This window comes from Mytilus galloprovincialis, chromosome 2 (genome assembly GCF_965363235.1).
Source record: "Mytilus galloprovincialis chromosome 2, xbMytGall1.hap1.1, whole genome shotgun sequence".
Lineage (NCBI taxonomy): Eukaryota > Metazoa > Mollusca > Bivalvia > Mytilida > Mytilidae > Mytilus > Mytilus galloprovincialis.
In genome coordinates this window covers 103,021,652-103,049,265 of record NC_134839.1, presented here as the reverse complement: position 1 = coordinate 103,049,265, position 27,614 = coordinate 103,021,652, and the positions used below count along the sequence as shown (strand labels likewise).

The following is a 27,614-nucleotide window of genomic DNA, read 5'->3' as shown; positions in this document are numbered from 1 at the left end:
TCAAGTAGTAACATCAAAAGAAATCAGTTAATATAAATAATTATTTATTTTGCAGTTTGACATGATAAATTTGATGCTCTTTAAATCAATAAATAAAATGACATGAGCTATCTACAAAAGTACAGAATAATATAAAATGCTGTGCTCTCTCTCATTCCATTTTAAGAATGGTCACTCAGGTACTACAAAACATTGCCAAGTTTTTTAGGTTATATAAACTCAATCAAACACATTGCTAATGACATAATAACTAACTCTCTTAAAGAGAAAGTCAAACACAGTTACATCAAATGCTCTATCTCATCATTGCAGTTTTCAACATAACTCTTTAATATAACAAACAATCTTTAGATTTTATTACAAACACTTCTGATACAACACAATCAGGTCACATAGTGACAGAAGTTATATATCGGATTATTTCCTTCAGTGTTGAAATTAAAATTGTCATTTTATTAAATTTTTATCAACAGAATGTAAATTTCAAACTTTTAAAAATAATCTGTCAGCAAAACAAAAGGAGACTTTTACACCAAAATTAAAGAAAATTGGTGATTTTGTTTGCCATATCTGTCCTCAGCCAAGACCAACCCCTTTATAAATGATGTGTTTTTAAAGTTTAGTAATGAAACCGATATTTGATCTAAGAGTAATTATTTGTAAGCTATGTTTTCAATCTATTATGCAAACTAGACATTAGGAGACTGTCATTAACATTCTAGAAATGATAGAAATAAATTATAGTAAATATAAAACTAACATAACAAAGTAAAAGTGAAAGTAATATCAGTTTTAACTGTCTCTCACTAACATTCAAAGATATAACAATACAAACAAAAGGTTACATTACTACAGGTTGTACTGGAAGATTTCATTTACTTTGTCAAATACAAATGTCTAATAGGACAAAATACATTTTGTGAGATTTGTGAGACTGTCATATAGGAAATTTAATTATTAGTTTCATTGTCCACAAAAATAGTTATTGATAAATCCTTGTTAAAGATCATTTTCATTTAAGAGAAAAACAAGAAATTTAAACATATCAAACTTAATTTTAAACACTTAAAAACAAAATGCACATCTAAGCCATGCAGGATAAAACAATGCACAACATTTGGTTTTTACTCTTGGCACATGACTGATCTTACTGGAAATGAAGGAATATGAGCGGACACGCCATACAAGCATTACTTACATTAAATGAAGACAGATATCAATCATTCTCTACTATCGTTGGTTCATTAGGTTATTATTTGCCTTCCTGAACTAAATCAATATCAGGGAATTAAGCTGGTGATTTTTTTAAAAGAACAAGGTTCAAGGATTTGTTCAAAATATTAAGGTTGATAAAAGTCATGTGACTGTCAAGAGGGACGAGCTTGCTAAAACTTTTTCATGTAATCCTGACCTGCCCCATAAAGGTCAAATACTGACCTCACATGTAAAGATCAAAGAAAACCTGACCTCACATGTACAGGTCATTGAAATCTTTACTTCCCATGTAGTTTACATAAATCTTTACCTCACAAGTTAATGATCAAAGAATTACTAATCTCACATGTAAAGAGTGTCTATAGTAATACAGCATTAAACTTTATAGTAACTTAGCAAATAAACAAGAACTTATTCCAAAATGTTTTTCCCCCCTTAAAATGTTTCTTTCTATAGTAATAAATAATCTGTTATCAAATTGTCAATGTTGGAATAGTGAATGGTAGCTTGGAAATTAATACATTTCTATTAAAACATCATGGCACATTAAAATGACAAATGCTATCATAATTAAGGCTTGTGAAAATCACATTCAAGTTTTATCATACCATATACATCTGATATATGTGATATATTACAAACTTATATGTACCTTTCCCAAGCAATATGTATCATTAGTTCTATAATGCTGGCGAATGATTGGTGGCATGATTTGTAATGCTTAATACATACAAAAACAAGACTTCCTAAACAATTATCAATCTTGTACAACCATATCTTACTTTCAATAATATTTAATATAAAAGATGTAATGGGAGACTTCATTAAGTCATTCAATGAAAAAGATGTAACGTGAGACATCATTTAGCCATTTAATGAGAAAGATGTAACAGGAGACTTCATTAATCCTTTCAATAACTTTCCCTTTCTTTTCAACAAATACACTTAACATCAATAATAAAGTAGACAACTCTTGTTCAAGCATGATCACCTTTACTTCTTCACACAATTTCAATAGAAACTAACATTTTAATATCAGAATAAAAACAAACACAACACATGTTTTCTCCTATTTCACCTTTTCTTTCACAAGTATTTTGAAGCAATGAAATGCACAACTGGTTTGATTCTGTAAGTAAATCAGATCTACTTCAGGAGTTCATGTCTTAAAGTTCTAAATCACAGGACATATGACTTGTACTGGTTAATGCTAGTGAAGAACTAGACCAATCTACAATCAAAAACAAAATCAAGTTATTCCAAACAGTTTTTTTACTCACTAACCATTGCCATTATTTTAACAAGGTTCAAAGGAACAAATGTAAAACCAAGAACATTTATCTACATCTTTTTATTTGGAAAAACAAAGGATTCTTTCAATTGACATTTCTATTGATGTGGTGATCATATATATATATATATATATATACGTGTCTCACAAAACCTCAAAATTTTAGCGCTTGTCCCAAGTCCGGAGCCTCTGGCCTTTGTTAGTCTCATGTGTTTTTTTCAATTCATCTATGAGGGTTTTCCTCCCTGTGTTAAAGACCCATTAGTGGCCTTCGGCTGTTATCTGCTCTTTGGTCATGTTGTTGTCTCTTTGACATATCCCAAATTTCAAATCTCAATTTTAAGATTATAAACTATATTTAATTTTCATAACTGCAATATTCTGAATTGATTAAATACTGTACGGTGGACAGGGTAAACAAAATGACTTAAAATTCTCACCTTTTCTGGATTCATCTGTGGACATTTCCAGTTATATAAATAGTATTGTAAGTTTCCATCTCCGATTCCAAACTTTAACTTCTCTAAAAACTGTTTGTTATCCATTAAATCTAAGGCATTAAAAACATCAAACCCCATCTAAAATACAAATAGTATTATATATTAAAAGATGTGACATAATCCAAGAAGTAAGCCCTCTTAGTATGAGCAGTATTGAATTTATTTTTTTATTTTGATGTGTTTTTAATGCCACATTTAAGCAACGTTTTTAGGCTGTTTCAAGGCAGCCAGTTTTTTTTTGGTGGAGGAAGTGCCCGAAGAAAACCACCATTTTTCGATAGGAAAACTGTCAATCCTAGTGGATTAGGATTGGAGTGGAGTGCACCAGCATAAGCCGGGTTCGAACGCACAACCTCAGTGTTGACTGGCTAGTGAATACAGTAGTAACTACTTAGACCACTGGGCCACCAAGGTCCCTGTGCAGTATTGACATGCAAGATTAGATTACAATAAATATGCAGTGATTATTTGATAAGATTGATTGCTTTATAACCAGTGACAAATATCAGTGATTATATTGATGTTTTCTATAACAAATATCTTTTTATATTTCATTCTGAACCAAAAACCAAGATTTTAAGAATGTCATTACATATTCAGTTGTACTGTCTTGATTCTCAACAAGTAACAAAATAAAATTGAAAGAATTTTATAAAATACAAAAATTTCTACAATTAATGGCTTTCTTAAGTGTAACATTTTTCTGATTTCACCCATGACAAAAATGTTTTAGTGTTTTCATTAGGTAGAGTTATTATTCTTGCCTGCAATGGAAAAATTGGTGGATAGTAAATTTGAAGAAAACTAGAAAATTTTTGAAATTTTTTATTTTTCCTGGAGAAATAAGTTGATGAGTTTTCAATTGAAAACTGAAAGGAATGAAAAAAAGGAATTCTCCCCATATCAGCTACCTGTTGTAAACCAGCTTCAATTCTCATTTTGTCTTTGGGTACTGAACACTAAATACAAGTAGTTGAACAAATTAAAACAACCTTTGTTAACAGTTGAAATGAAGAGTTTGTGTGAAAATAATTTGACTGTGCTGATAATGTTAGTCAAGTGATCACAAGTTAAATCATATAGAGAAAACCTTTGGGTGGATCTGAAAATGACTGTCAGAAGCTGAATAATGCTGAATTAACTTTTAAGGAAATCCTAGACTACAAATTTTATATTACAATCATGTCTTCATACAAACTTACTGTCTTAGCTATTATAAGTGCATCCTGCATCAGGTCAAACCATGGTGTCTTACCACTGACGTTATAAAATGAGTAGGCAGCTTTCAATGTCTTATGAACAGGATGGTGGACTACAGTAGATGGCAGAGTATAAAAACTAACAAAGTCTGTCACCTCACCATTTCTCTGAAAGTAAAAACATAAAAATTACACCATAATTTAATCAATTTAGTGAATGACAATGAATCTCGTCGTGAAGTCATAATCAAAGCGCTGTAAGCGCTGAAGGCAGTTAACCAAAAAACAGGTAAACGTAATTATGTGCAGTGGCGGATCCAGAAATTTTCATAAGTGGGGGCCCACTGCCTGCCTAACAGGGGACCTGCTCCAGTCATGCTTCAGTGATTCCCTATATAATCAACCAAATTTTTTCTCAAAAATGGAAAGGGGGGGCACTGAAAAACCCTCTAAATCCGCCTCTGATGTGGCATTAAACATTCATATATTGTACATTTATGTTTATCTAATGACTTAATTATTAAGGCAAATAATTTATATGTTATCAAGGTTTCAATAGCAATGAATATATAAATGTATATTTTTTATGGTGAGTCTGCAGTGGTACAAATTCGCAATGATTGTAGTTGTTCTGGTTGGTAGTTAACGTTGGTTTTAGTTGACTGTTAGTAGTACGTGTTGACTTAGTACGAACATGTAATAGTATGAATGGACTGGTTTCCCTGTAAAGAAAACTGAGTTTGTGTTCTATAGTACAATAGTTATGCGACACAAATCAGACAAATGTTCACTACTACAAGGATCAAAGGTGAGGTCTGACTGACCTGCCCATAGTAAATGTAAATGATTTGTTATATTGTCCCATACATGAATATATATGGTTTAGGGGTGGGGATCTCGAGGGTTTTCAAGTTCTCAAACAGGAAGGGGTAGGGTGACCCCAGGGACTTCCCCTATATTTCATTTGATTTTTTATATTGTTCCATACATGAATATATATGGTTTAGGGGTGGGGATCTCGAGGGTTTTCAAGTTCTCAAACAGGAAGGGATAGGATGACCCCAGGGACTTCCCCTATATTTCATTTGATTTGTTATATTGTCCCACACATGAATATATATGGTTTAGGGGTGGGGATCTCATCGGTTTCCAAGTTCTCAAACAGGAGGGGGTAGGGGGACTCCCCCTATATTTCATTTAATTAGTTATATTGACCCATACATGAATATATATTGTTTAGGGGTGGGGATCTCGACCGTTTCGTAAGTTCCCAAACAGGAGGGGGTGGGTCACCCCATGGACTCCCCTTATATTTCATTTGATTAGTTATATATATAGTCAAATACATGAATGTATATGGTTGAGAGGTCATCCGTTTCAAAGTTATCAAACAGGAGGGGTAGAGTGGCCCAAAGGACGCCACCTATATATCATATGATTTGCCTACATTCAGGTAGTTATTTGTGAAAATAAAGTAAGAATCTTCCAGCTACTTTAACTGGTCTTTCAAAATTGAGAAAAAAAAATACCCCTTCAAAATTGCAGTAATATGTTTACACTTTAAAAGTATCTTACATGCATTATCAACATTTATCACTGATAAAGAAAATTTAAACTGTGACCAGGAACATATATATTGTTAGATATACTGTTCCCAGCTGTCACATTGTATTGGATTTTGACATTAAAATTTGTCAAAAGTAATTTTGAGTTTCTGTTTAAAATATTTTCTGCGTTTTCTTTCTTTTACATATATCTTTTGGTTTTCAATTCTAGTGTTTATATTCATTTACCATGCATAGATGTATTTTGTCACCTGCCTGGATTCGCCAAAAACCCGGAATTACCCTTATCCGCTTCCGGAATCGGATCCGAAATTGTAATTGTCTTTTCACGGCAGCCATTGTCATTGTGTTTCAATGTTGTTTTTGTCAGTCAGATACGATTTTACTCGTATTAACACATTTTTTGTCGGCGATTTTCTGTATATAGCTAGCGATTGAACAAAATTGACATCGCTGTCATGAATAATACTGATTAAAATAAGTTTTGAGATCATTGATTTGGAGACTTTGGCGAAAAGGTTTGCAAAGCTATTTTTTATTTTCTTTCAAGTGGAACTGAGACTACTATAACTGATATAGTTGTCTCAGAGTGGAAGGCCTGTCGGGCGTGGCTAGTAACCGATTCGAAAGTGGGAGGTCGCGGACCTCGGACCACCGCTAATTTGAACCCCTGCCTCCAAATTGAAAAGATACGAATTTCGTCTTCTAATTTGAAATTGCCGCCAACAGCATGAACAGTTGAACTTATTATATAATAGACTACTGACGTAGTTGTACTACGTATTGACGACAAACAATATTCCTACGACTTTTGCCATTTGGGAAATCTTAACTACTTGTCTTAAAAGATTTTCGGCGATTAAATATTTCGTACAATTGTTTTTTGACATCTTAGCCAAAAGCACAGGCGATAATAAACTACATAAGAATTCCTAATGAGCACTACTTCCTATGTGCAACTTCAAAACTTTTGGGAAAATCGACGACCATTTAACGTTTTTATGGTAATATTTTTTATATCCTAGAATAAAAAGTGTTCAATTAGTTATATATAACATAGTAGCCAGCTAGATAATAACAATGGCAAGTATTTCAGCATTTTTTGGGTAGACCACAAATCTAGGGTGCTCGCATAATGCAGATTAACTGCATAAAAATCAAGAAAAGATAACTCAAATATCATCGATCTCCTATGTTGGAGGTGAGGAACGCCTACGAAAAACAAGAACAGATAACTCTGATAGAAAAACATGTGTTGGTTTGTTTACTTATTTCTAAGCGAGAATAGAGTGTTTTTAAGACTTTACAACATTTACTCATACGAAATATTTAAATAGCTTGAAAGAATTATTATTTTCCGTTATTATTTAACTTTAATTTAACCCTTTCGCCGATGAGTCCCGGTTTACCGGAATTCACGCTTCAGACAGCTGAGGATGAATCCCGTTTTACCGGGATCGGAATACATCTTTTATGTTTCCCGCTCAAAACAGTGCAAACATGAGTTATCTTTCTTTGATGAATACCCGGATGAAAGTGTAAACATGGCGCTTCCGTTTGTTGAAAACCGTGTCAAAATCAGACGAAATTTACGGAATTTACGAGAATTTGAAATGAGGGAACATTTTTTTTGAAAGAATATGGAAGAATTGAAGCCAAACTAGTATACTTTTTTTATGTAAAATGTTGTTTTATGTACAAAACACTTGGAATGGACATCGTTCAGTGTGAGGAATTTGTACAGCCTCATAAAAATTTTCAAAATTTTGCCGTTTTGGGTTTAAAAATTACAATTTGGGGTCTAAGAGCAGAATTTTGAGAATTTCACCTAGATAATGCCGAAAATTTGAATATTTTATGAAGAAAAAATTATCAAAACATGAACAAATCTGTGAACATGGTGTTAGTGAATGAAATAAATACACAAATAACTACAAACAAGTTTTTATTGACATTTATTATGAGGATCTCCCACTTGAGTAATAGTAGCCAGGGAAGCCATCGTCTCAGAGTAGCTTCTCTCTGGGCAGCAATCGGTGAAAGGGTTAACGTACATTCATTCAAAAAGTCATGAAAATAAAATAAAAGACAACGTAAACAAACCAACACATGTTTTCCTATGGGAGTTATCTTTTCTTCTTTTTCGTGACGTCACAAAGAGATCCAATATGGCCGAACAAAATAGGTGGAGAGTGTATACAAATGGAAATAATTAGATGATAGTGTTAAGGAAATGAATATTCAAACATAAATCGGTACGTCATATCCTAGAAAAATATCTAACGAAACGAACTACAGTTAACTCTCGTTGTCTCGAACTCGGTTGACTCGAAATTTCAGATGAGTCGAAGTTTTCACGTGGTCCCGAACTTTATTCCATACAAAAGTATGTAATTTGACTCCTGATGAGTCGAAATTGTATGAGTCGAAATTTCAGTTGAGTCGAACTAAATTTACGGTCCCAAGGTAAACAAAGCATTCAAAATTCATTTTTTATCTCGAACTAATACACGTGTCAAAACATGACCTCTGGGATTTAAATGGTCACGGACCACTGTATTGATTTATGACATGCTATTTCCATGAGTGTTTACCTAAGATTATCTTTTATAGAATTTTGATAGATAATTAGTGATACATTGTTAATGTTCATGAAAAAGTATTTAAAATGTTTACAAAACAATTAATTTGTGATTTACACTAATGAGCTTGGGTGTGTATAAAGTGAGGATTATGGCTTCCGTTGATGATCACCTAAAAACTACTCAAACGGCGTCTTTAATCTTGTTATATTTTCTTTTGAAAAGAAAGAGTGAGATAAAACAAAATGGATAAAAATCAAAATTTTCTTAAATCTCTTGTATCTGAGAATTAACAATTTTGTCAGCTATAACCGACCTGAATAACGAAACTATCGATTGGAAATTACTCTCTTGGAAAAGCCATAGGATTTTTTTTTAATTGAAACAATTGAATAAGTACATATAATGTCATTATAATAATAAAAGACTGTGACATACAAATACATCGATCTGATACTAGAATATCAATCCCCTTGCCATATTCACCCGGATTTATTTTAGCTTTATCAAGCTAAGCAAGAGTTGTGTCCCTTAGATTGTCGAACTTCCGGTGTTCGTTGTATCTCGAAATATTTCTCTGGTCCGGCTGACTTCGACATAACGAGAGTCGACTGTATATGTATTGATAAGCTTTGCACAGATTATAAACAATATTTATTTAGGAAATAAGTGGGACCTGAACCTGGGTTGCAATTCTGAACATTTTGAAATAGGAAACATCTGTAGCTCTATGGTCTGCAAATAGTCAAAAAATAACATAAGGACCTAAGAGCTACGGTTCCTCAGCTAACTTATTTGTAGATCTTGTTTTTTAATGTTTTTGCTGTTAAACTTTATATAATTTTAATTTTTAAGATGATATGCAAAAACTGTTAATGAATAGCATGGAAACCATAGAAAATTAAACAAACTATCAAAGGACCATAAATGAATGGTAAAAGTTACAACCATCCATTTGTATAATATCAAGTAGTAAATATTTGTTAATATATGCTTCAACTCCTCAGGAAGAAATTGCAAAGTAAATGGTTTTGCTATAAAATTGTTAAGCAATAGGAAAGTGAAAAATGTTGCATATACAACTGTACATACAATGACAAAATACTAAACAAAACAGATTCAAATTAAAAAGATAAGTCTGTGGACTAATGCAAATAAACAATAAAATGCCTTCATTATTTCAATTGCTTAAATCTTCTTTAATACCTCAACTACAAATGAATCAATTATTCCAGGTCGAGGTATAAACCAATGTCTAAATTCTTCTTCTGTAAATAAAGGTGCCAAATCAAACTTCAGTAAATACTGTAAAAGAAATTATAATGTAATTAACATACCTTGTAGTAAATGTTTAATAATTAGATCTTTATACATAGCCAAGAACATGTAATCACTACCAGAAACACCCCCTTTTGTTTTGTACATACGCAAGTCGATACAGGGACATAATTCAAGAACATTAAGAGTGACACAACCAAAATTTGAACTTGATCTGTGTTTGGTGGTAAGGCTGTTGTGAAGGTTCAAATTTTGATTGAGGCTAAGTAAAATTATAGAAAGGAAACCAATATCAGGATGCACATATGGACAGACAAAGTAAACCTTATACTTATTATGTTAACCTGTGTTTTCAAGGTGCCTCAGATTACCAAGTACTTTTTCATTACTTACTACAGGGCTCACGCTACCAGGCGACTTGGGCGAAGAAGTCGCCTTCCCGATCGTCACTTCGCTTTCCCCGACCCCCAAAAGCGAAATCAAGTCGCCCTGTTTTTGATGACAGTCGCTTTCAGTCGCTTCCGTCATCGGACATTTTCAATTTTTACCAAGTTGATGAAACATCAATTTTTTACTGATAATTAAAGAAATTCAGACATAAACGATTCATTATCTTTAGAAAAGAGGTTGAAGCATTGTCTTCGCAGTGTGTAGCAGGTTATTTGATAAAAATACAACTTTTTATCACTTCCTGCATTCCCGCAAGTTTCAGTGCTTGTTACTCGAAAACGTACATTAACCTAAATTTCGGCGGCAAAATAAGTTTGTTACTTCATTTAAACGTGATAAAAGTTGCCTCCAGTAAATGTTTAATCCATTTATTGCATTAAAACCGTCATGTTCCTTTCCAAATAACTTGTCAAACATCGTTTATTTTTGTAAATTTTCTTGCATTCGTCCGCCATTGACCGATTTCTAAAATACGGATCTGAACCGGACCAGCTATGACCGAAATCCGTACTTTTACAATATTTACCACGGACGCACGGATGGAACAGCTGACAGAAGAATATTGATCCCAAAGGGGAAAATTACGCATTCCACACGCATTAAGAGACTTTTGGTTACATCTAATTGATTGGTGTATATAATTCCCTATATTTTTTACGGATTGTTTCAAACTATTGATTAAAGTTGCTTAACTCTGAGACTATTATACTAATATCAATATATTATGGCCCAGCTTAATAACTTTTATATATTTTTATGAGAAACACTGAATTTCATACACAAGATAATTTTTAATTAAATTGTAATCATGTAATTGATATATTATAATTTCTTTACATTTTTTAAAATAATTTTTTTTTTTAGTGCTAGATATCTAGTTGGTAGTTTCTCACAAGAACCTTAAGTTTCAAATGTTACTTTAATTGTAATTTTTTACTCATATGAATTGAACAACATAAAAAGAACATTATTTACATATGGCCCTTTATACTATTGTAAAATCCAAAAATTGTAGCGCACCGCACGAATGAGCACTTCTCTTTCAAATCTCACCACTTCTCCCTATCAGTTTCAAAAAGAGAAGTCACTTCTCCCTATAATTCTGAAGTAGTGTGAGCCCTGTTACTATAAAGTAAAGTAAAGATTAAAAGGGAAGGGGTTGAGATCTAGCTCAACTAACTCAGCCATAGTCAGTGTTCTCCCCAGATATTTCATTTAAGATCCTGGTTAACAGGGGGAACTGAAATATCATCTCCTTTCTAAAAATTATAGCATCACATCCATAACATGATCTTTAAGAAAACCACTTCAGATAGCATCACATTTAAGATTAAAGCATCACATTACTATGATGCTAAAAGTCCCTGGGGAGAACACTGCATATGTCCACTGTCATAGTCATAATCTTTAAAAATGCTACCCAAGGAGCCTGTTGTTCAGTGGTTGTCGTTTGTTGATGTGGTTCACAAATGTTTCTAGTCTTGATATTTTTATATATAAGACCGTAGGTTTTCCTGATTGAATTGTTTTACACTCGTCATTTTGGGGGCTTTTAAAGCTTGCTGTTTGATGTGAGCCAATGCTCCTTGTTGACCTTTGTTAACACATTGTAACTTGGATGGAGATTTGTCTCATTGGCAATTGGACCATATATTCTTATTTATATACACTTGTTTATGTTATATAACTTAATGCTAGATGTTTTACATGGTCAAACAAAATTACCTAATTTACATAACATATAAATCTTCTATTATCATGATTAAAGCTTACCTTTTTCAAACATTTATAAGCTTCTGGAACATCTGTTGGGGTGAACTTCCTAAAACCGGGAGTTTTTGGAGTCTGAAACGGACACATCAGAATCAAAATATGTATCCAAAAACAAAACAAATTATAACTGTTTACAAATTATATAAAATATCTTATGTCAAAACAAACATTTATCTTATATTTGGATATCATTAATGTCTTTTTTACATGAGCCTGTATGTTTGCCCATATATATATGGAATGAAAATAATGACCACTATACAGCCCATTTAATCCTGTTTAGTTTTAGTTCTTAATAGCAAAAACCAGGCTCTTTCAAAAAATAAATCTTTGCATTTTGGAATTGATCAAAATTAAAAATTGTTTTGGCTATGATGGGAGTTGCCTTTATCAGCTGAGTAGAATGACAGATGAGGTTTTTTTCTAAAATATCACTTGGAATCCAGTACAAAATACATCATTACTGCCAGTTTTGTATGCTAAACAATGATTGTGTTCTAACATTTTTTAGTTCTATAAGGTTTTCTTTTCATCACTCGAATCAAAATTGAAAAAAAAACGAAATTTGTAAATCTCATCATCAATTTGAATGAATAATTGCCTCTTCAAGCAGAGTGTCGCTTGCAAAATAATATCAGCAGAAATTGCTGTGTTCATGATTTTTAATTGGAAATCCCCATAAAAAAAAAGAAATTAAAAATAGTAGGTGTACAACTTCATGTCCTGTTGTAGAATCTACGCACATTTGTAATAATTCAGTTGTGGATTACCATTTAGTTTGGCTCAGACTATGAAGATACAGACAACTATGATATTGATGACTAAGGACAACAAAAGTTATCCTTATGTGTCACTTGTGTTGTCAGGTGACACAACAAGTTGTATGTTGGAAACCAATGTCGTATATAACTTACATCAGGTAACTTGTAAAGCTTTAATGTTCTTTGCATTGTCATATTCCTACTTAAATGTGAAAACTTTACTTCAATTAATTTCCTAGGATTTAATGATCTATGCCAATATCTGAAATATAAAAACAAAATGTCAAGTTAGTCACCAGTTCTACATCAAAATAAGTACAAATTTTTTGTTTTTTTGAAAAAATATCATTTCAAAGAAAACATTATATTCTACAATGCCTTGCCTTTATTTCACATTTTTAGTTGAAGCAGAGTATCAGAATGTTTATGGTTTAATCAAAATCTTTTTTTTTCTAATTATTAAAGGTTATAAAACTAACTTTATGTGTTTTTAAGTTTTAAATCTTATTCAAAGAGCATGCTGAAAAATAAAAATAGAAATGTACTGACCTACAACATGCCACCGGTTTTGGAAGTACTACACCAGCTGTGTAGACAGCTTGAAATAACCCATGTGTGTGTACACGTCTGGTAATCTCTCTAACCAACACAGGAGCCACTCTTTTTGATCGTAACTTCTTGTGAACACACAAAAAATTTATTTCTACTAAATGTTTTGTTCTAAAAAGAAAAACAAGATATTAAGATGTATAAATGTATAATGAATAATGGTGATATATTGTTGTTATAATTGAAATATTTGACAAATAAATAAAAAAAAATCTAAAATTTTTCAAACATCAGTTATCCTGAAACTATAGGTAAAACATAAAAGAGATATGGTTTACTGTCGGGAATGATTTTGTTCAAAACACTATTATAAATCTAAAAGAACCTACTTATCATCAAATTCTGAGATGAATATTCAGTTTGGTAAATTTCTTAATCTTTATAAGACCAACTAGGCAAAAATGTCTTAAAGTTCATTAACCAATGTCTCTCAATAAAAATTTCATGGATAGAAATTCTGATTTTTTTATCTTAATTTTTAACGGAATTACTTTTCATATATTTTAATATTTGCTGGAACTGCACTGATAAATCCTACAAGTTTTGCACTCTTCAAAGCTCGTACACCACAATGCCAATCTTTTCTCCAACCGGGAGGCTGTAATGCCCTGTAACAATAACAGATTCAGTTTTAAAAATGACCTCATTAATAAAGTAGAAATATAATCTTTTATTCCACTCATTTCATATTCAGACACTGACCTAATTAAACTTCTTTCAAACGCAAATTAAGACATGCAAGATTTTGAACTCTTTTGAAATTTTTGATGCAATCTCCTGCTTTCTGCTCTTTATTTTTGGAAAAAACACACACATTTGCACATTTAACTAATATGGGTGAAAATTTACATGATCTATATTGGAATCAAACTTGATGAATTGAACCAGGATGATAAATGTGGAGAAAAGTTATGTTTGGTATAAAAGAGGGACGAAAGATACCAAAGGGACAGTCAAAATCATAAATCGAAAATAAACTGACAACGCCATGGCTAAAAAAGAAAAAGACAAACAATAGTACACATGACACAACATAGAAAACTAAAGAATAAACAACACAAACCCTACCAAAAATTAGGGTTGATCTCAGGTGCTCCGGAAGGGTAAGCAGATCCTGCTCCACATGTGGCACCCGTTGTGTTGCTTATGTGATAACAAATCTGGTAAATAGTCTTAATTCGGAAGGTCAGATTCATGAAAGGGAAGGGGATTGTAGTTACGACGTAAGGAACATATCCGATATCATTTGTGAAACGGTTATTCCATAACGGTCAACCAACTTGTAATGGCATCCGTAAAATTTAGCAATGTAGCAGTCAATACGTGATAATCGTTGTAATTTACCAATTTCTTAAAGATTGTGTTGTGATGTTCATCAGTTTATCAGATTTTATATAATTTGTGTCTGTTGACCCCTCACTTTTCTGTTATCATAGCAAAGTCTGACTGTATAGTGTTATGTTTTAATGAAATAGCACATATGAGATGCCACTGTAATCACTGAGAGCTCAACTATATATGCAACTTACAACACTATTAATGTTAAGCAGGTTATTTTGGCAGGGTGTATATTTTAGCTTCTTTTGGTGAATAGAACAAAATTATCAGTTTAAAAGTGCATGCACATTGGATTTGTATAAAAGATTTGAATCTGCCAAAATATTTTTTATACCTCATTCAATGAAAATCATGAAATTTAACACCTGCTAAAACAACCCACTATACAGTATAAGAAATCTTGTGATTATGTTATTTCTGCTGTATTCTAGTGAGTAATCAAATCAGCAGCATGTTATCCCTGCTTTTTGTTTTAGGAATTCTTGAGTAATTTATTCAAACATGGTCTATCAACTTACCATTGTAAGAATTCTGGTGAGTAGTCAAACCTAAACATGTTGTCGTCATCTTCTACATAATTCTCATTCAGTAATGTGTACAGTTCTTTTAACTGTTAAAATCAAACAAAAATCATCAAATATAATTCACAGATGCCAAGTCTGTTGTATAATGTAAAAATAAAACAGCTGAAGAGCACATGCAGCAAGGAAGTCGATACTTTCAGGCATATTTTCATTTTCTTTGTCTAAATAAACTGATCATGTATACTGAATACTCATAGAAGTTTTATGCATACATGTGTATTATCCTGTTGAGAGAGCCTGTTGTTCAGTGGTTGTTTTTTGTTGGCGTTTCTGGTTTCTTGTTTTCAAAATTTGTTAGACCTGAGTGGTTTTACAGTAGTCATTTCGTGGCACTTCAGGGTTCGAAATAAGCGCTATCCCGCTTGCCCGAGGCAACTAAAATCTGCAGCGGGCAAGTGAATCTCATCACATAGTTGTCCGCCGGGCAAGTTGAAATTTTGTGTTTGTGTTTCATTCTATCATGTCAATTAATATAATAAATATATGCAATAGGTCTTAACCATTTATTGTTAATGAATTTGTGCCAATAAAATATTTGTATAACTATGTCAGACGTAATTTTGTATGATGTACAACTGTTTATTATTGTATTACTATTTTCGCCGTCTTTATTTATTTCATATGCGCATGCCAGGAAAATCGTAAACATCGTAGTTTGTCCCGAATAATTCTATTGGTCAATTCCTATGCGTAAGCCAATGAGCGCCGTCGTTTTAGAATGTTCAGTCGCACCTGCTCGGGGATTTCCGCTACTAATCGTGAAAGGAAGTCGATACAATGATCCAATCAGAACGTGTTTTGCAAACGACTTTTGAGTTGATTTAAAAATGAAAGTAGAAAGAAACAAATGGAAAACTTTTTAGTAAATTATGTCCCCCCTTTAAAAAAACTTAAAGAATCCAACGTCAACAATGTAAAATAAATTATAATTGCATTGTTTAGAATGAAGCATATTTTTTACAGGAAATTTGACAATTGGGTCAGTTTCTACATGTACATCTGAAATTTTTTTGTCACTTTTTTTTGTAAAAGTAAAAGTTTTTGTTTAAAAAAGGGTGTATAGAAACTTAAAATCATCTGCCAGGAGAGGTCTAGAATGCAGGATTTGGCACCATTTACCCCAGAGCTTCTGGGGGCCTTAAGCGGCCCCAGACCCCTCGCCGTAAGTGCTATGCTCGTCGGCGCGGACGGCTTTGCCGTCCGCATTAGTCGGACAAGTTAACAGATACAAGGGCAAGTTAATCTAGATATTGACTTGCCCTTTGGGCAAGTCAATGGTCTTTTCTTATTTCTACCCCTGCACTTTATAGCTTGCTGTTCAGTATGAGCCAAAGCTCTGTGTTGAAGGAGATTTGCAGCAATATCATTCACATAAAATGCCAGGATGTGGAGATGTGACCATATGGCAGTGTATATAGTGTAGTAGTTATAATTAAGCTCTTCTCTCAGAGCCACACAAACTTTATATTAATTTATTAATTTTCCTTGTACTCTGACATATCTTACAATTAAAGGATCATTGAGATCTAGTGTATCCCACTGGAAACCTCCTGGTAATGAGTATGGATCCTGTCGGATTTCCTCAGTTGGTTTGTCAGTTTCTATCTCTTGGTTTTCGGAGGCGTGGATTTTCTCATCTAAAATATGATATATATGTACATACAAACATTGTTGAGTTTTTGTAAAGACTAATGACAATAGATGGGAATATCCTTACTCAGCCCCAAAAATGAACAGTAATTCAAAATCTGACAAAAGCAAATATTGAGAAAATCTTAACTAATTGGTTTTCAATCTGATTAAATCTAACAACCAGGTGCTCCGCAGGGCGCAGCTTTATACGACCGCAGAGGTCGAACCCTGAACAGTTGGGGCAAGTATGGACAAAACATTCAAGCGTGATACAGCTCTGAATTTGGATTGTGATCAAATTTTTGACATTACATGGGTTTTTTTTACACAAAACAAATGTCAAGATTTTACAAATCAATTAAAGATTTCTTCTTCAAACTTATTTAAATCTAAAATTAAATAGTTGACACAGCATAGATTTCTGACACAGAATGAATGTGGTCTAATGAACTTAAAAAATTTTTTTTGCCTTTGAGCAATTCACTATGCTGTTGAATATTAATCCTCTCAAAAAAAATGTTTGAAGAAATTTTCTTTTTATTTATGAAATCTGAAATGAGAAAAATTTAATATCAAATATCAATTCAAATTTCTAATGGAGTTTGCAACAATAACTACTCTTTTAAATACATCATAAAATATTAAAATGTAAAATAAAGTGCTTGTAATCACTGAATGGTAAAGATTGGTTGGTAGTAAAAGTGAATATACATTGTTTATTGTATAAAACAATAAAAAAAACTTCATCAGCAACATTTTATATTGGCAAATTTCCAATGAAGTTATTTACATAAAGTTATTGGCAAATAAAAATAGAAAATGACATCATAGTCATGTCTGGCAAATGTCCAACATACATTATCTAAAAACATTTTAGATAAGATAAGGAAAAAAAGCTTCATCAGCAACATTTTATATTGGCATATTTTCAATGAAGTTATTTACATAAAGTTATTGGCAAATAAAAATAGAAAATGACATCATAGTCATGTCTGGCAAATTTCCAACATATATTATCAACTACTATTCTATACAAAGAAAGATAACTCCAACTGAAAATTAATTGCTATTGCACAATATTGTGCAATTAGATATTTCTTGCTATTGTGCAATACTGTGCAATTGAAAATTTCTTGCTATTGCACAATACTTGATATGGAATCCTGATTTGGACCAACTTGAAAACTGGGCCCATAATCAAAAATCAAAGTACATGTTTAGATAAAGCATATCAAATAAGCCCAAGAATTTAATTTTTATTAAAATCAAACTTAGTTTAATTTTGGACCCTTTGGACCTTAATGTAGACCAATTTGAAAACTGGACAAAAAATTAAGAATCTACATACACAGTTAGATTTGGCATATCAAAGAACCCATTTATTCAATTTTTGATGAAATCAAACAAAGTTTAATTTTGGACCCCCATTTGGACCAAATTGAAAACTAGGCCAATAATTAAAAATCTAAGTACATTTTTAAATTCAGCATATCAAAGAACCCCAAGGATTCAATTTTTGTTAAAATCAAACTAAGTTTAATTTTGGACCCTTTGGACCTTATTGTAGACCAATTTGAAAACGGGACCAAAATTTAAGAATCTACATACATAGTTAGAATCGGCATATCAAAGAACCCCAATTATTCAATTTTTGATGAAATCAAACAAAGTTCAATTTTGGACCCTTTGGGCCCCTTATTCGTAAACTGTTGGGACCAAAACTCCCAAAATCAAAACTAACCTTCCTTTTATGGTCATAAACCTTGTGTTTAAATTTCATAGATTTCTATTTACTTATACTAAAGTTATGGTGCGAAAACCAAGGAAATGCTTATTTGGGCCCTTTTTGGCCCCTAATTCCTAAAATGTTGTGACCAAAACTCCCAAAATCAATCCCAACCTTCCTTTTGTGGTCATAAACCTTGTGTTTAAATTTCATTGATTTCTATTTACTTATACTAAAGTTATTGTGCGAAAACCAAGAATAATGCTTATTTGGGCCCTTTTTTGGCCCTTAATTCCTAAACTGTTGGAACCAAAACTCCCAAAATCAATCCCAACCGTCCTTTTGTGGTCATAAACCTTGTGTTAAAATTTCGTTGATTTCTATTCACTTTTACTAAAGTTAAGAGTAGTGTTGTTCCGATGATCGGAATAAGTCGGAAATCAGTTGGTTGGGCCTGGCGATGTCGATAATCGATTGAGATTTTTTTTGATCGATTGTCGTTAAAGTTTTCCGGACTTTAGCTTATCAACCTCCGGTCCGTTTCCGGTTTGCATTTTACATGTGCAACAAACAAATAATAACAAAAAATATCAGGATCGATGACAATAACAATGTTAAACATCCTATAATTAAAGACATAACCAATTTCCTTCTTTATAAACGTGACAAATGCATTGACTATAAATATTTGCAGATTGATGGAATATTAATTTTATTTAACTTTGTATGAAATACTTTCTTTCAAATTATACCGGTACTTGCAACTTGAGAGCGTACATAAAATCATTCTGATTTTAGACAAAATAATTTCTTTGCTTCATTAGAACGTGTTGCAAATTGCCTTTTATTAATTTTTTATCTATTTGTAGCATCAAAAACGTCATATTCCTTTCCAAATTGCTTGCCAAACATCGTTTATTTTTGTAAATTTTCCGAAATTTGTCAGCCATATTGAAAAATATAAGAGTCACGAATCGGATACGGTTCAACTATGTAATAATTCCGCATTCTTGCAATTATAAATGCAGACGCACGAATGACACAATTGACATAAAAAAATAATGATTACAAAAGTGAAAAAAAAGCATTATACACGAATTAACAGACATTGGCTTAATCCCCTTTGTTTACTGTGCAAATGCAAATGCATTGTTTTATTTTTTTCTTTTAATCTTAAATTTCTTAAAGTTTAAAACTTTATATATCTTTTCTTAATTCATGTAATTAGAAGCATTCAAATGTTTATACAGCTATGTTATTGAAATTGTACTGTGAGTTACACAATTGAAATTTAGAAATGTTAGTGTCACTGTTGGTAATTAATGTTATAATTATGAGATCAATATGAATCTTGATTCTTATTAATTATTGTTTTAACTGCTAAATAAATAGTTATCAAAGGTACCAGGATTATAATTTAGTACAACAGAATATGAAAAGGAAACAAAAGATCAAATATGAATATATAAACTCTGCAATGATAAGGAATATACACATTAGACATGTACAATGAGACTAAATGCATGATTTCATTTGAAAAAAGGGCAAGGTATTATGATGCGATTATAACCGATAGTCGGTTGGTTGGTGTCAACCAATTGTAATAGATAATCGGTTGATAATTTCAACCGATTATCCAACACTAGTTAAGAGTGCGAAAACTAAAAGTATTCGGACGACGACAACGACGCAGATGCCAACGTGATAGCAATATACGACCAAAAAATTAAAATTTTTGCGGTCGTATAAAAATAATGCTCAATGCAGTATCAACCAACTGGTATCTCTTCATGTTGATGGGTTGCTGGGGTCCACTTATTCAGAAAACCAACTTCCTGGCACGACGACACTGACGTGATACCAATATACGACCAAAATTTTTTTAATTTTTGCGGTTGTATAAAAATCATCAAATTAACTACAATTACTGCCAATATTTGTACCTTAGCATAAGACAAGTTTATATCAGTTTAAATATAATGCTGATTCAGAAAATGATGTGAACTAAAAGCAATTCTTATGCATTCAAATATACATACTTATTTTAGGAACAGGTTGTGTTTCCCAAAACTGGTACCTCTTCTTGCTTGCCTCTTCCATACTTTTTGGTGCTCCTTGTGAGGAAAGGGTCAACAATTCTACTGCTTTCTGGATTCTTTGAAGTTTCAAAGTTGACGGCTGTAAATATGCACATTAGAAAATATAGGTATAAATTTACTTGACAAGATCTAGGTACACATACATTTGTAGATACTTCTGAAATTTTGTCCTTATGATAATATATAACTGTATAAATAAACCAATTTTTCAAGACGTTTCGGCCATTGGCCTTCTTCAGTTCTTTATTTTTCTCTCAACAACATGGCTGACATTACATTTGTATTTCCTTTTCAATTTCTTTTCAAAAGGGGCTTATAATAATAGGCATGAGTGTGTTTTTACAAGGCAGATGATTAAAACATAACAGAAGACACTGATCTGGTTCCTTTTGCAGTTCAAGTAATTCTAATGTTTTAATTTCAGTTATCCAATAAAATATTTTTCCTCCACTACAAGTTAATTTAATAACAAAATTAAGACTTTGATACACAGTCATATTTATGTAAACGTTTCCTCTGCTGCAAATTTAAATTATCGTTAAAGGACATTGACCGCTAATGAACATACTAAAGAGTGAACATCATTATCATGGAAGGAATTTCAATATTTTGGGTAGGCAAGGCTGGCTTATCATCTGCTTTAATAAATTATTTATCATTTGAAGAGCACAAGGTAATCTACATCCATGTAGTTTAGACTGGACAACTTTTAGGTAAACTCCATCTATCAGTCTACCACTAATTTCACACACTTAACATATATTTTTATATACACTAAATACTCACATCAGGTGCATTTTCTGAAATAGGACCAGATGCTCCAGCATTCATGAGAACTGCATCATTCTCTAAATCTCTCTTCCCTTCTCCAGAACCTTTAGATCCGGATCCTTGACTCTCGGAATCGGCCTCCATTCCTGAAGTTTGATCTGATTTGCTTGTGATGACAGGCAATCTATTGGCATTAGGGATATGTGTTTCATCATCATCATTCATCATCTGACCATCTGAATCCCCACTTGATCTTTCTATATCCTTATGCTTTCTTTTCTTTAAATATTTTTTGTGTTTCTTCCTAGATACTCCATCTAATCTACTAAAATATAAATACTTTTTAACTTAGGCCAGGATTTTTTAATTTATTGGTTTACGGATCCGCCGACCCGATTTTGCTGATTTGCAGAATAAAAATAAAATTAACTTTTCATGCTTTGTTATTCCCGCCGATCCTATCAAAAACATTTATATCTCTAAAAAAATAAATAAAATATCCTTTTTTTTATGAAATAAAATGCATTAAACACTAACAGAATTGATAAAACTTTCTGTTGTGAAAACTAAAACATCCAATTTACTTATCTAAACATAGACAAATCAATCATAACTGACCTTGAAATGTCGTTTGAGCAAATAATTTTGCGGAACGAAACCTGTGTTTAAAACCCATTACACATTGATAATAAAAAAAATTCATCCATTTGGATATAATCAAAGAGCTGAAAGCTCTGAAGAAAAATGACGCCACTGTCTCTAATATTGGGATAGTTTTTATGCAAGTCTTGATTTTCACATACCGTAATTAGTTTATCAATGCAACATGTCTCGTAAGCATATAATTGATATTCGTATATATGTGTGTGTGTGAAGTGAAGGTGACAACTGGCTGTTTTTTTAAGACAAATGAATAGGTCAAGACTACCTGAATTGTACAAATAAATACCGTAGAAAGGCTTGTATATTTCTCACTGGTACATAGTCTGAATCCGGGTCCGTTCGCGCCCACTCATGTTCGCCCCCTTTCACTTTCACACCCTAAATGTTCGCACCCAATCTTAATTGGTTTTGTGTTTAATAACTCTGTAAGCAAGTGTTTTCTTATAAGTATAATTGTTGTCATTGTCTCAAAATAAAGTGAGACAGCATTTTTATTTGTGTTGAATAAATCTTAATCATGTTTTGGATAGTGTATTGTTAAAAATAATAATAATCCTTTCTAATTAAAGTGGTATTTTGTCAACGTTTTATTTTGTGTTGAATAACTCTTAATCATGTTTTGGTTAGTGTATTGCTATAACTTTGTTTTATTGACTTCTTTCAAAATGAAGTGAGATTCTGACTATGTTTTTTTCTGTGTGTTGAATAGATTTTATCATGTTTTGGTTATAATAGTGGATTGCTATATTTTGGTTCCTATATTTTATTGTTTCGTTGTTTCAGATCAAAGGGACCAAGCTGTTAAAAACAATTATCTTTTGTGTTTTTCCTTTAAAATCTTCAATATTTTACTCATACCAAGCTATAAATACATTCAGTATTTACACCAAAGCAATTTAAAACAACAATCATGATTTTCCAATTATTCAACTTGAATTTGAATTAAAATTGAGCGCGAATGAGTAGAGTGCGAACGGACCTTGGGTGCGAACGTGCGAGGTGCGAACCTGCAAGGTGCGAAAGTGTATTGGCGCGAACAGACCTGATACCACAAAATATTAAGTAAATAATCTTTTTGTTACTGTTATCAAAGGTCTAATGAAACTCAGGTAATTTCAAACATTTGTCAAAGAATTCTAGTCAAACCGGCACCTGGTTAAATTGGCACCTGGACAAATCAGCACCTGGTTAAATCGACACCTGATATAGTCAATTCGTCACCCATGTTAAATATATATTTTAACAGTATTTTAAGCAAAAAGAGTAAAAATAAGTAAGGGGTTGCCAGAATTTTTTTCAGTATTTAAGCAAAAAGAGTTAAATACTAACTTTCACATTTTTGGGTGTTCATTGTACATTTTGTATATAATTATTTTTCTCAACTAAATGACATTTTTGGTGTATTTTTAATGATATATATATGAGTAGTCAAAATAATTGTTACGTCTGGCAAGGCTTTTTAAATTTTATTCTGGGACACCTTTCTATGACCGCAAGGCTATGTTAATTTTTTTCTGGGACGCCTTCCTAAGAAAGCCTTCCTACGAACTTCGTAGGAAGACGTCACAGAAAAAAAATAAAATAGCCTTGCCAGACGTCATAATTATTTGGACTAATACATGAGATATTGGATATTTTTATGCATTATTTAAACCAGTTGAGCATTTTACAGGATTGTTTGTTTAATGCTTTTTAAACTTTACTGAAAAAAAAACACCTTAAATTTGCTTATTATTTGGCATGAAAGTTTCATTTATTGAAAGGGACTCATAGTTTTCCATTTTTTTTTAATAATTGTCTAATTGTTAAAACAACAGCTTGGGTAAGGGCTTCGTTGTTTACCTTTATACACAACAACATAATTTCACTTTGGTTTCGTTGTTTACCTAAATACACAACAACATATTCACTATGTACTTGGTAACAGTTATTAATTAATTGAATAGAAAATATTATAACAAATATTATTGGATGCCGAATTGACGTCAAATAGGTGCCGATTTGACTAGATGCCAATTTAACCAGGTGCCGACTTGACTTGTACGTTTCAATTCCTCTGCGATCGTTCGTGGTATTTTCTCGAGAAAAACCTATTTTCCATCATCAAAGAGAAGAAGAAACTGCTTGAAAATGATTCTGGAACGCTTCATGATTGTTAAAATAAGTTAAATTCACTCAAAAAACAATTTTAAAACTTGCGATGTTTAAACAGGAAGTTTCAAAAGCACGTGTAAAAAAAGAAATTAACCGGTGAGAGTGGAAATCCGTACATAACAGATATCACTATAGTACGACTTTGAAAGCAAAACAGTTCCATCCTTTTGTAAAACAGTCTTTAATATACCTATCACATTAATGTTTGAAGGGTCTTAAGCTTATTCAAACCATAAAAGTCGGTATGAAACACCAAAACGGAATGAACAATAACCGATTACGTTTTGTAGTTTACAAATTCTAAACTGGTTCCCGTCAAACTACAACACTTTGTCCGAGTGTAGTGGAATACAAGCAGAAACCAGTTAGTTTGTAAACTGGTTCCTGGCTGATTACTACACAATGACCTCTCATGCATAATTAATGATAACACAAGCAGATTCCAGTTTGTATAGAAAATAGTAAATACGAAACCAAGCGCGGTAGGCAGAGAAATGTAATGAAGTTCAGGTCGCCAGTAATGGAACAATGACTGCGTCATTTTCCAAAAAACAGGAATGCATGACAACTGATGAACCCGATTTCCTTTTTCCAGTGGACGAGTCTATTACGTTTTTGACATGTGTGTTATAACTTATTTTCGTACAATGTTTTTGTTTTTTTTTCTTTATCAGTTTTCGTGTTTGAAGATCATTACGACCAAGTTCCTGAAATTTATTTAGGGCTACGTTTGTGAAATGACGATTAAATTTCATCTTTTTCCGTGGACACAAACTCTCTTTTTTCACAGAAAATTATTAGACGATGTCCATGCGATGTTTATAGCAGCTGAGCAATAATATTTCATCGAACTTTTATATAAGAAATGATGATCAAATAGCAAACCAAACATATTGTTAGAAAGGTGAAATATATATTTTTTTTTTATTTTTTATTCCGACCGACCGACCCGACTTTTTCATGGGGAAAATCCGTAAACCAACAAATTAAATCAAAGCGCTGTAAGCGCTGAAGGCAGTTAACCAAAAACCAAGGCAACCGTAATTATGAAAACTGTGGCAATGTTGCCTCAACATTAAACATTCATGTTTATCTAATGATTTATTTATTAAGGCAAATAATTCATGTTATCAAGGTTTCAAAAGCAATGCATATATCAATGTATATTTTTTATGGTGAGTCTGCAGTGGTACATGCAAGTTCCCAATGATTGCAGTTGTTCTACTTGGTAGTTAACCTTGGTTTTATTTGACTGCTAGAAGTTCAATTTGACGTAGTATGAACATGTAATAGTATGAATGGACTGGTTTCCCTGGAAAGAAAACTGAGTTTGTGTTCTATAGTACAAATGTTATGAGACATGAATCAGACAAATGTTCACTACAACAGGGATCAAAGATGAGGTCTGACTGACTTGCCCATAGTAAATGTAAATGATTTGTTATTTTGTCCTATACATATGAATATATATAATTTAGGGGTGGGGATCTCAACAGTTTTCAAGTTCTCAAACAGGTAGGGGTAGGCAGAGGATTTAGGGGGCAGGGGGCCCGGCCCCTCTTTTTTGGGAAAAAATTTGGTTGCTTATATAGGGAATCACTGAAGCGTGACTGGAGCGGGCCCCTCTTAGGTCAGTCAGTGGGCCCCACTTATGAAAATTTCTGGATCCGCCACTGGGGGTAGGGTGACCCTAGGGACTTCCCCTACATTTCATTTTATTTGTTATATTGTCCCATACATGAATATATATGGTTTAGGGGTGGGGATCTCATTGGTTTCCAAGTTCTCAAACAGTAAGGGTAGGGTGACCCAAGGGACTCCCCCTATATTTCATTTAATTAGTTATATTGATCCATACATGAATATATATTGTTTTGGTGTGGGGATCTCGACCGTTTCCAAGTTCTCAAACAGGAGGGTTGGGATGACCACAGGGACTTCCCTTATATTTCATTTGATTTGTTATATTGTCACATACATGAGTATATATGGTTTAGGGGTAAGGATCTTGACCATTTCCAAGTTCTCAAACAGGAGGGTGAACAGTGACCTCAGGGACTCCCCCTATCTTTCATCTGATTTGTTATATTGTCCCATACATGAATATATATGGTTTAGGGATTGGGATCTCGACCATTTTTAAATTCTAAAACAGGAGGGGTGGGGTGACCCCTAGCGACTCTTCCTATATTTCATTTGATTTTTCATATTGTCACAAACATGAATATATATGGTTAAGGGGTGTGGATCTCAACCGTTTCCAAGTTCTCAAATAGGAGGGGGTGGGGTAACTCCAGGGACTCCCCTATATTTCATTTTTTATTTATTATATTGTCCTATACTTGAATATATGCAGGGGCGGATTCAGACGGGGGAGGGTTGTGGGCTTGCATCCCCTTAAATTTGCAAAGCATGGGTTGTTCTCAGCTTAATAAAGAAAATTCCGATAATTTTACCTCAATTTTTTTTTAGCCTCACTCTGCTCGGCGAAAATTTAAGTTTGCGCCCCTCCTAACCTAAAATCCTGGATCTGCCCCTCATATGGTTAAGGGGTGGGGAGCTCGACCGTTTCCGAGTTATCAAACAGGAGGGGGTAGAGTGGCCCAAAGAATGCCACCTATATATCATATGATTTACTTACATTAAGGTATATATAATATAGTTGCATTATTTGTGAAAATAAAGAATGAAACTTTCAGCTACTTTAATTGATCCTTCAAAATTGAGAAAAAACAAATAACCCCTCAAAATTGCATTAATATGTTAACACTTTAAAAGCATCTCACATGCATTATCATCATTTATAAAGAAAATTTAGACTGTGACCATGAACATGTATATTGTTAGATATACTGTTCCCAGCTGTCACGTTGTATTGGATTTTTAAATTAAAATTTATCAAAAAGTAATTTTTAGTTTCTGAATAAACTATTTTTCTGCTTTTTCTTTCTTTTACATATATCTTTTGGTTTACAATACTAGTGTTTATATTCATTTACCATGCATAGATGTATTTTTTCACCTGCTTGGATTTATTTTGTAAATGATCGTCAAACCTGGAATTACCCTTATCCGCTTCCGGAATCGGATCAGATTTTGTAAAATTTTGTTTTCACAGCGGCCATTGTTATGTGTTTACAATGTTGTTTTTGTCAATCAGATACGATTTTACTCGAATTTATACAATATTTGTCGGCGATTTTCTGTATAAAGCTAGCGGTTGAACAAAATGAACATCGCTGTCATGAATAATAATGATAAAAATAAGTTTTTAGCTCGTTTAATTGGAGACTTTGGTGAACATGGTGAAAAGGTTTGCAAAGTAATTTCTTATTTTCTTTCAAATGTAAGGCGACTACGTCGGGCGTAGCTAGAAACCAACTATCCTAGTTGAAATTCCGCTTGCAAAAGTGGAAGGTCTCGG

The 27,614-nt window shown here is 32.6% G+C and overlaps 1 protein-coding gene across 2 annotated transcripts in view; it reads right to left on the bottom strand.

The window, feature by feature from the left end:
- Window positions 1-27: 27 nt before the first annotated feature.
- The window catches only part of LOC143065195 (glycylpeptide N-tetradecanoyltransferase 1-like), a 32,549-nt gene continuing 4,962 nt past the window's right edge, over window positions 28-27,614 (bottom strand). The window contains exons 2-13 of one of the 2 annotated variants that reach the window (XM_076238616.1): window positions 21,389-21,698; window positions 20,543-20,681; window positions 16,652-16,782; window positions 15,080-15,171; window positions 13,715-13,831; window positions 13,164-13,334; window positions 12,768-12,876; window positions 11,854-11,925; window positions 9,559-9,657; window positions 4,209-4,373; window positions 2,947-3,084; window positions 28-2,446 (exon numbers count right to left, since the gene is read on the bottom strand). In XM_076238616.1, the coding sequence (XP_076094731.1) occupies window positions 2,426-2,446; window positions 2,947-3,084; window positions 4,209-4,373; window positions 9,559-9,657; window positions 11,854-11,925; window positions 12,768-12,876; window positions 13,164-13,334; window positions 13,715-13,831; window positions 15,080-15,171; window positions 16,652-16,782; window positions 20,543-20,681; window positions 21,389-21,698 (1,564 nt within the window). In that variant the 3' untranslated portion in view covers window positions 28-2,425. The remainder of the gene's footprint in view (window positions 2,447-2,946; window positions 3,085-4,208; window positions 4,374-9,558; window positions 9,658-11,853; window positions 11,926-12,767; window positions 12,877-13,163; window positions 13,335-13,714; window positions 13,832-15,079; window positions 15,172-16,651; window positions 16,783-20,542; window positions 20,682-21,388; window positions 21,699-27,614) is intronic. The other variant, XM_076238617.1, reaches the window with a different exon arrangement.